The following is a 9,976-nucleotide window of genomic DNA, read 5'->3' on the forward strand; positions in this document are numbered from 1 at the left end:
AATAATGTCCAATCTTTCCTGTAAGGTGGCATACGGGGTTATTCTCTCCCCATTTTATCCTCACAACAACCCTATGAGGTCAGTTAGGCTGAGAGATGGTGATTGACCCAAGGTCACCTAGTGAGCTTGGTGGCTGAATGGGGATTTGAACCCTGATCTCCCAGGTCCTGGTACAACACTCTAAACACTATGCCACACTTGCTGGCCTGTTTATCTATGTAGAATGCAGAAGGGCACTGTCAGCAGTTGGTGGCATACATCACTTTAGAAGATGAGCAGGTGAATGAACCCCTAATGTTGTGAGTGACATTATTTGGTCCTGTGATAGCACTGTGAAAGTAGAAATGGGGGCACAGTTGGCAACAGGGTCCAGTCGCTGTGACTGCATCTCTGTTACTTTGCCAATTATTGCTGGCGAGCAGCTGGTTTAAGCTGGGGGGCAGGGGCTGTCTATTAGCAAGTACATGCCTACCACATGTGAGAAGGAAGTGTCGTTTTCCATTAAATCCACACCATACATTTAAAGCACATTCAACACACATTTAAAGCACAGGACTTCCCCCAAAGAATTCTGGGACCGGTAGTTTTCCAATCACAGAGTTACAGTTTCCATGATTCTTCAGGGGATGTTATGTATTTTAAATCTGCGTTGGATGTGCTTTTAATAGAACTCATTGATGAAAACATTGGAGGTTGTTCTAACTGATGATCAGCTATATGCTAGCGATGTCCTTTGAATCTTTTCCCAAAAACTAAAACTTTGGTTTTATCATAATTAATGTTGAGTTTTTCCTTATAACAATAGGACTGTAGGGATCTCAACATCTTTCTAAGTCCGATTGGAACTAGGGAAAGAAGGACCATATCGTCGACATAGAGAAGTGTCGGTATTTTCCTTTGGCCGATAGAGGGGGAGAAAAATTGAGGTCCGGATAAAAAAGGAATGATATCATTTAGAAACAAATTAAAGAGCAGGGGAGCTAAGAGGCATCCTTGTTTGACGCCTCTGTCCACAGGTATCGGATCAGATAGGACTTAATTTCAGTGAGCCTTGCATATCCAAACTGCATTTTTGTACATTCTCTGGGGTGCATAAATTTAGACAGCTTGCCTAGTAAAAATAGAAACCAAGAGTGTGTTTCTTGGAGAACATGCATACTGCCTGGAGAACGCACAAAATTCCAGTATTATTTGGATGAGGGTGTAGTTTGAAACCACTGATGAAGTGAACGCAAGGGGCATCATTCTAAGGCTACTCAAGAGGCTGTAGTGTTCACGTTTAAGAAACCAGAATTAGAAAATACTAATCAGGACAAGTCATGGAATGAACTGTAGGTTACAGGCTGAAAAAGCTGCACCACGGAACACAAGCGATTTATGCCCCAAATCAGCTGGTGCAGATATACCTTTACTATGTCATCAATTCTGTTCTGCGTGTGATTATTCATAGGGAAGTGTCGCTGGAATTCCAGGCACTCGTGAATACCCTTGGGGTGGCTTTATTATAGGTATCCTTTCTTAAACTGCTATATAGATCTCTACATTATGCATTCATCCTTGCACGGTTTTCTTTCAGATATACAGTTAAGCTTTTGGTTGATAAAGCAAGCCTGGGTCCAGTTGAAAATTTCAAAGAACTGCTAAACTGTCTTGAAGAATATGAAAATGACTGGTACATCGGAGTGGTGTCTGAAGAAAAGTGGCAGCAAGCTGTTTTACAAGAAAAGCCGTATCTTTTTTCCTTGGGGCATGACCCTAATATGGTAAGTGGTGAGAAGTGGGTTTTTCATTGATTTGTTACTGTTTTTCATGCATGAATTTTACAGCAAAGCCCAAACCCTAGTCCTCTCAAAACAAAACAGATTTCTAGACGAAAACTAAATTGCTTGAATTAGGCTATTTAGTTGTTGGGTGAGGAGTTAAAAAATTTTTTTTAATGAGGATTCAGCTGTTGTAACTAATACCTGGCTTGGAGGCCTGAAAAACAACCAGTTTCTCTACTTAAGCAATCTCCTTGCAAGATCTGTTATGGCTTAGAGCCCCAAGACTTATAGGGTTATGTCCAGTGGCATCCTTCTGCTGATGCAAGGTCCTTTGATCCAGGAGACCTTGATCCTCTGCTGGATCCAAGTCTTCTGTTAGCAGCACGTGCATGCGCACAGAGATGATTTCCTATGTATGTGTCTGTTTTTCAGGGAGTTTATACTGGCAGAGTCCTTACCTTTCAGGAATTCCTAGTACAAGTGGGGAAGCTGAACAGCGAAGCTGTCAGAGGACAGTGGGCAAATCTTTCTTGGGAGCTGCTCTATGCCACTAATGATGATGAAGAACGCTACAGTATCCAAGCGCATCCCATCCTCTTGAGGAACCTGACCATACAAGCAGCAGACCCTCCCCTTGGCTATCCAGTTTATTCGTGTGAGCCTCTCCATGTACCTTTGCTCTAGAGCTTGACCATTGGCCACTTGGTTTCTTAAACAAAAACTGCCTATCTGTTCTTAACTAGAGTGACTGTTCTTGTAGCAAGGAAAACTTGCTTGCCAAACAGGATGACGGCGGCAGGAGAGGCCATTCTTTTGGCAGGAATGTTTTGAGCACGTCTCTTTCAGCACCGGAAGTGTTTGAACCTCTGATCCTGCAGGGCTGACAGTGGGAGGTACTTGATCTGGGTGAAGACTTAATGCAGGCAATAAGCTCATTAATGTATTCTGTGGGTTTTTTAAAAATATAAATTGAAAATCAGTATCTCGACAGGTGACTTGCACTAGAAGTGGCAGGTCACAGCATATGTGTTTTAAAACCACAGGTTAGTACAAAAATGTACATAGATTAAGGCTTTTTTCCTGATTTTGAAAGAGGAGACTTGGTTTTTATCACTTCTTATATTGTATAGCTTTATTTGTATTGTTAAAAAGAAACTTGAAGAAACACTTAATATACATCTATTCAGCAAACAAGAGTCCTTGTTAAGCATAGCAAATTGGATACAAATACTTTGGTGGAAGCAAACTGAGTAAGATTTGCAGTAAGATTGACAGATGGAAAAGCTTGCTCTCCCATTGGGGCCCAGATCTAAAAAAACATGGAAATGGTTGGGACCTGAATTCCCAATAGCAAGAAGAGGCTTGAGACCCAAGTTTTTCCTTTAACATGTTAGATGAAAGGACAACGCTCATGTAATATTTCCTCTACGGGAGTGCTTTAGAATGACTGCCGTAGAACGTGGAATTGGATTTTTTGTGAGAAGGATTGTAGACCTTTCCTAAAAATATCGTGGGGTTTTTTATATGTTTGTTGGAATTGTCCTTTACCCTTCACTGTCTTAATTTTCCACTTAAATGCAATCAGGTATCCCAGTTACAAAGCAGAAAGAAGGCAAACTGCTTTGGATGCAACACCTAACCACAGTTGAGTGAGAATGAGCCTGACCGCCTCCTGCGACCTCTCTTCTCCTCCTCCCTCCGGCTTGCCCACAAGTAATTTTGAAACTTAGGCTTCCAATTAACTGCAGCTTGCTACGTTGTTTGAACTTGGACGTCTGCCGGGAATGCTTTGATTTGGATTCCTGCATTGAGCAGGGGGTTGGACTCGATGGCCTTATAGGCCCCTTCCAACTTTACCATTCTATGATTCTATGAAACAATAGCTAGTCTTAACTATGGCTAATACAAAGAATCCAAACTTTAAACTATAGCTTATGAAGTTCTGTCTTTACCAGCCCTAATTAACCACTGTTTAGGATTTAAATAGGGAAGAGCCATAGCTTGGTGGTGGAGCATCTGCCTTGCATGCAGAAGGTCCCACGTTCAAGGCCAAGCATCTCCAGGTAGGGCTGGTACAGACCCCTGCCTGAAGCCCTGAGCTAGATGGACCAATGGTGTGCCTCAGTATAAGGCAGCTTCCTATGTTCCTAAATGTCATACTAAACTGCTGTTAAGATCAAAAGCTTCTGATTATTGTAGTCACGTGGGAAAAGAACAGTCGTGTTCTCATAAGGATAAAAAATGACACATTTTTTAATTATGCCACCACTGCTACCAAAGTGCTTTTTCTTTAGAGATGTAAATATAGTGTGTGAAGAACACTTTAGGAGCACAGCACTGCCTTAGCAGTATACAGTAATAAGGTGGAGGTAGTAGATAACAAGCTTCTGATCCTTCTTGAGAACTAACACAATTTTTGTACCTGAGACCTTAAGATGAAGCCAGGTAGAAACGCTGAGTAAATGGATAACTAAAGTCTGCAAGAGAGTGCTTGAGAAGCTGCTGTGGGAAGGGGTGTGGATGTGATTGGTCCCCCTAGTATGGAGCAGGATAGCACCATAAAAGGCCAGGTTGTTAAGGTTTCTTTTTTGTGGCTAGCCACCTCAATGTATCAACAAGCACTATACAGACATTTTTATTGACAGGAATAAGAGTGGAACAGGTATGAAGCTTATGCTGGGTTATATACTGAAACCTCATTCCTTGGCAGGCTTTTTTTTTCTTTTTCAAAGAAAAATGTACTTGAAGCAGAAGCGCTTCCCCTTCTCCTCCTGGCATCAGCGAAAAAGGTCATGGCCAGAGATTCCTTTAAGAAGACTTTTTGTAGTAAGAAACATCAGCATCCTGCAGTGAACACAAAGACATGTCTTGGTCCCGACTGCTCTTAATGTCATTTATACTTTCAACCCTCAAACTGCATGCACAAGCAGTGTAGATGTGGGAGCTTGTGAAGAGCAATTATTTTTTTTTTTGCACACTGTGGCCCACAGCGTAGCAGAAAATAGATGTAAAGGCATTTACGGTGCAAGCCAGTCATGGATGTCCCACCAGGGGTGAGAGAAAAATGGCATGTTCTGATGATATGTCAAGGGTGCCAAAGGAGCCCTTAGTTATTCCCTGCCGTCAACCACAGTAGCGGGGGTGGGAAGTAGGGGAAAAGCCGCCACCACCTATCTTGGCCACAGTGAGGCTGTAAGGCTTAGGAAGCAGCAGTAGCTCTGCCATGGCATTATTCCTCCTTCAAAGCACATTCCCACTACCAGAAGTGGAAGCACCAAGGTGCACACGGACTTTCAACTGGGTTGAAGAGAAGAAGACCACTTTCACTACCTAAGAGCTGGAGGATGGATCCAAAAAGTCAGTCAGAGCATTTGGATCCTCCTAGCGCCCCCCCTTTTCCACTACAGCCTTTGAAAAGCCACTCCAGAAAACATACCTTGCAAGGATGAATTCTACAAAGGCAAGGGTATGAGAGGCCCTCTCTTTCTGATCCTACTTCTGATAAACAGCACTAAGCCAGATCCTGTTTATTCCTCATTTTTAAACCCCAATAAAAACAGATGTACCTGAACATTGCAGCCTATCTAGAGCAGCAACCACCTCACAAGTCAATAGGGATCAAGAATGCATTGCAAAGGAGTGGGTGAAGTCATGTGCTACCAAGAGGCCTTGGTTCTTAGCATTCATACCCTAGTGCTTTTTCAGCACTCAAAGCCCTTCAGCGGACATTCTGGTTCAATAGGCTAGAGTGATAATGTGATACGAGGACAGTTAATGCTTGAAGAACATACCACTCCACTTTTGAAGTTCTCGATTCGCCTCCTTCCCATGCGGTTCAGTAGCCACCACGCCCAAGTAGGTGCATATTGCCAGAGGTAACAGACTGCCAGATAAGGCTGGTCGCTGATCCAGGCTTCCTTCACGTCATTAACTGCGCTAACCAGAGTTAGCTGGACACAACGGGCAGTTGACATTTTGTGAGACTGGTCCCCAACATTTTCATTGACCTGAATAGAGGGGAGATTGGAGGCAGGGGGGAATAAGTGGGGGGAAATTTAAATCCCCTGCTTACAAGTAAGTCCCTTGTATTATTGTGTATTTCAAATCAATGCTGTATCTGCAGTAGGGATGTACTAGAATTGTGCCCAATTTGGATTTGGTACTGAGTTTTCCATTAATTCACTTATTCTCAATTGCTGAGGATCGGATTTTAATGTAGCAAATTTCTGCAGCTATTTTTGAAAACGGACTTAAAAAAAATCTGCCTCTAAAAAATTAATTGTAAGAATGATAAATTATATTTCCTTTAAGAATGCCAATATTAATATTGATATTTTTTCTGAGTGGAAAAAATCACAGATCAGTAAAAGCGGCGACTAGCGGATACGGAACAAAGTTGAATCAATGCTAGCCTGTTAGGTCGATGGAACGGTTTTGAACCGGCACCAGCCAACAGATCCCATCCCTAACCTGCAGTTATAAGCAAAAAGTTTTAGTTCTTACATTGTACATTTTAGCAAGCATGACTTCAATCAAAAGTTCATGTTCCAAGCTCAGCAGAGTTTGCAGGCTTGAACGTGGGGAGTTCAATCGTGGGGAGCTCATTTAGGTGTGTGATAGCCACGGGTTACTTTTCCATACCTGAACCTTGCAGAAAGCAGGACTGAACTCCCCACACATCAATTGATGTGTGAAGAGTTCAGTCCTGCTTGGTCACTCTCTTCCCCCACCCCTGCCTGCCAACTGTGATAAATTAGTGGGACCACCAATCTGTCAATCACATGATATATGATTGATGGGTGGTCCTGCCCACCTGTCACAGTTGGCCCACAAGGTGCAGGGAGATAAAGGTCTGGCCTGCTAGGCCAATAAGGCCTTCACAGTCAAGATACAAGTGAGGTGGATGGGAATGCCTTATGCTGCTTCCAGGACAAAGACCATTTATGCTCAGTTTTAATAAAGCAAACACTTACAGTACACCCAGGGAATTTATTACAATGGCCATATTCATATCATATCCTTGTAATGTTTTAATAGATGGATTGACAAGTATGACTTTTAAGTGTACGTTACCTCTTTTTTTTTTTTCATTGTCGTATTTTAAATTGTTCTGTCCCAGCCTGAGATCAGTGGTGATGGGAGGCAAAATATAAAATAAATAAATGTCTGTTTAATAAGCAGAGATATGAATGAAACCTTTGGCCATGCCTGCAGCCCCTTTGTGTGAGCAAACAAACCAGGAAGTCTTCCATGACATGTGAAACAGGAAACCTATGGTTAATGGCTGCATAGCAAGCCAGGATATGAAACCAACCTCAAACCATGGCTTCATTTGCTGGCTTGTTCCAAAGTCATTAACCATGGTTTCTTGGTTTGGATGTAATGGGAAACTATAGTTAAAGGAAGACTTCCTGGTTAGTATGCTCCCACCATAAAGGAAGAAACTGGAGTTTTGTGCATGCTCAACAAGGCTTGCTCATCTTGTACCAAAGTCATTGTGTGCCTTGCGTATCTTTAAAGGCAATCCCTAGTCCAGGCTTGGGGAACCTGTGGCACTGTTGTCTGGGGCTGATGGAAGTTGGAGTCCAACAACATCTGGAGGGCCATCGGTTCCCCATCCCTGCCCTAATGTGAGGGGTAGGTGTGTGGAGAGATGGGCCTCGAAGGCCAGGGAGAGTTCTGGAAGGCAAAAGGCTGAAGTGTGTAGAGTTATCCCAAGGTGAGGCTTATGAAGAATGAGGCCTGGATTGTGAGATCAGGAGTTGATACGTAAAGCATCTATTGTTTTCCTTAACTGGATCACCGTCTTACCTAGCAAATAGCCTGCCTGCCTCAGCAGCTAGTGTAGGCCACCAAGCTACTTTAACTGTGTCTTGGCTTATTGTTGACATTGTTTTAATGTTTTTGATTGCTGTAAACCGCCCAGACAGCTTCGGCTATGGGGCGGTATACAAGTGCAATAAATAAATAAATATGATTGTCTGAAAAAGCTCAGTAAGTCTGTGTAAATGTAGGGAGAGGCCCAGTTCTGCAAAGGCAGAAGTCATATAAGTGTCTGGATTATACCACTAAAGACTGCAGGAATGATGCAATGCTCCCCATGCTACAAAATTCCCTGCGCATAGACATCTAGAGGTCAGGGAGAAGGTTTCCAAACATTCTTGTTTACTACGTACAGGGAATCTTTGCTTCATACAGAAGAGGCATAGCTGAGACACAGGCCTACAACTTCAGGTGCTGTTGATGACATCTAGGCCAGAGTCAGACTAACCAACAAGTGATCTCCAGGATCTCGGGCAAAAGGACTTTCCCTGTCCTGTTACCAGAAATCTTGGTTCACGGTTACTCAGTTATCAGAGTTGTGTCCAGAGCACTGATTAGATTCCTGAGAATCCTAGCTTTCATGGTTTGTTTTCTAAAAATCAAGATATTCTTATACTATGATGACTGGAGTATATTCTCCTCAGGATTCCTATGTATGGAGTTATTCCTGTTTTTCTTTTGAAATTTTCTTTTTCTGCCTGAAATAAGATTAATAAAAATATATTTTTAAAAATCAAGCTTCTGGCACACATCACCAGTTCACAGCTGCACAAGGCTCCAGACAACAAAATGTTTCCACAACATCAAAAATCTCTGCCCATGGAAAGGTAACCAACTCAGGGATAGCCAATGTAGTGTCCTTCAGATGTTTTGGACTACAGCTCCCATCAGCCCCAGCCACTGGTAGAGGATGATGGGAGTTGTACGCCACCGTGTTGGCTACTCCTGAACTATCCTAACCTTGTCCTAGACTTGCTAATTTTCTATATGTGTAAAAAAAATGAGAGGGAGCATTCAGAGACCCTCCTGTATCCTGAAGTGATACAGTCCCAGGAAGGTGGTATCTTCCTTACCTGAAACGCGCCACAGAAGATGCTGTTGAATGAGTTGCTGACACACACACACACAGCTATCTAGGCTTTGTAGGGCAACCTGGGGAATTTCCCCTAATCCCCCAATCCATCTAAAAAGATGCCCATCCTAAGCAATGGCAGCTGCTGCTTATGCAGCTGTGCTGGGCCAGTTCTTACACTGTCACCACTACATCAAAGCAAGCAACAAAGAGCAATAATGGCACTTAACTATATTCCTTTTTTTTAAAATGGCCTTTTCTGAGGCCAGTTAAGATTGTTCTTTATGTTGTCTCCACGTACTTACCTTTGAGACATCTTCAGTAAAGACATTTTGTATGATCTGTGACTGGACAGGCCCCGGGCAGATGTTAATCACACTTATATCAGGATACTCCACAAGTTCGGGCCGAAGAGAATTGAAGAAACCCTGCCAGGTGACAAGAGTATGGTAGATAAAGGTATTAGCATCTCATTCTCTTCCCCCAAGGTCAACGAGGAAGGAATCTTTATGAATCTCAGAGGGAACGGCTAAATTTAAATGAAACAAACCATGGTTTGTTGTTACGAGGCTGTGCCATGGCAAACTGTAGTGTCACGTGCTGCCTTCTCGCCATATTACAGAAGGAGGGCTACCAAGTCTGAGTAGAGTAGCTGGTCTATGGCCACCTAGTGAGTCCACAGCAGAGGCAAGATTTGATCCATGCACTTCCCAATACACAGCTCAGTCTCTTAGCCGTAAGGGTACACCAGCTCTTGTTCACCAGCCTCAAGAGCAGGCTGTGAGCAGTAGGAGCCTAGAAGAGAGTTGCTTACCTGCACAGCATGCTTGCTGGCACAATAGCCAGTTGCCAAAGGAGCACCCATGATGCCCATCACGCTGCTGATGTTGACAATCTTCCCCTGTTTCCTCTGTATCATGTGATCAAGGACGTGCTTCGTTAAGGAGATTGTGCCGAGGTAGTTGAGCTCCATTATAGCCTTGTAGACATCAATGGATGTATCCACGTAGAGGGAACGCTGGGAACGGCCGCCGTTGTTCACCAGGACATCAATCTTCAGGAGGAGAGAAAACAAAGGAACAGTTAGGCATCACGATGTGAGATGGAAAATTTTCCAGGGTTCTGTTCGTCTGTTTGCGTTTCGTAAGTCATTAGCAACGATGAATGGATGCCAACTGCAAATAGAATATTAGTCAAACTGGACAGTTTCAAAGTGTTCAGCCTTTTCTACTAAATACAAGCAGAGTAAACATGCTGAATACATAACTGTCTAGGGCCACATTCACATTGTACATTTATTCCACTTTAAACAGTCATG

The 9,976-nt window shown here is 43.1% G+C and overlaps 2 protein-coding genes across 2 annotated transcripts; one reads left to right on the forward strand and one right to left on the reverse strand.

The window, feature by feature from the left end:
- The first annotated feature begins 271 nt into the window (after positions 1–271).
- LOC133378045 (pecanex-like protein 4) lies at positions 272–3,318 on the forward strand. The gene is made up of 3 exons (XM_061612824.1): positions 272–279; positions 1,535–1,763; positions 2,196–3,318. Exons 1-3 carry the CDS (start codon positions 272–274, stop codon positions 2,445–2,447), a joined length of 489 nt encoding a protein of 162 aa, XP_061468808.1. The 3' UTR covers positions 2,448–3,318.
- Positions 2,868–9,736, reverse strand: LOC133377772 (dehydrogenase/reductase SDR family member 7-like). The gene is made up of 4 exons (XM_061612428.1): positions 9,473–9,736; positions 8,964–9,086; positions 5,555–5,770; positions 2,868–4,607 (listed from the first exon to the last, which is right to left on the reverse strand). Exons 1-4 carry the CDS (start codon positions 9,629–9,631, stop codon positions 4,572–4,574), a joined length of 534 nt encoding a protein of 177 aa, XP_061468412.1. The 5' UTR covers positions 9,632–9,736; the 3' UTR covers positions 2,868–4,571.
- Between the last annotated feature and the right edge of the window lie 240 nt (positions 9,737–9,976).

This window comes from Rhineura floridana, chromosome 2 (genome assembly GCF_030035675.1).
Source record: "Rhineura floridana isolate rRhiFlo1 chromosome 2, rRhiFlo1.hap2, whole genome shotgun sequence".
Classification (NCBI taxonomy): Eukaryota; Metazoa; Chordata; class Lepidosauria; order Squamata; family Rhineuridae; genus Rhineura; species Rhineura floridana.

Excerpts from the sequence above, each read along its gene's own strand:
- LOC133378045 (XM_061612824.1), top strand. Across the intron at positions 1,764-2,195 it reads TGGGGCATGACCCTAATATG|GGAGTTTATACTGGCAGAGT; the intron begins GTAAGTGGTGAG and ends TCTGTTTTTCAG.
- LOC133377772 (XM_061612428.1), bottom strand. The coding sequence starts at position 9,631 with ATGGAGCTCAACTACCTCGGCACAATCTCCTTAACGAAGCACGTCCTT. Across the intron at positions 9,087-9,472 it reads CCAGCAAGCATGCTGTGCAG|GGTTTCTTCAATTCTCTTCG; the intron begins GTAAGCAACTCT and ends GTCACCTGGCAG. Across the intron at positions 4,608-5,554 it reads AGAACTTCAAAAGTGGAGTG|GATGCTGATGTTTCTTACTA; the intron begins GTATGTTCTTCA and ends TGTTCACTGCAG.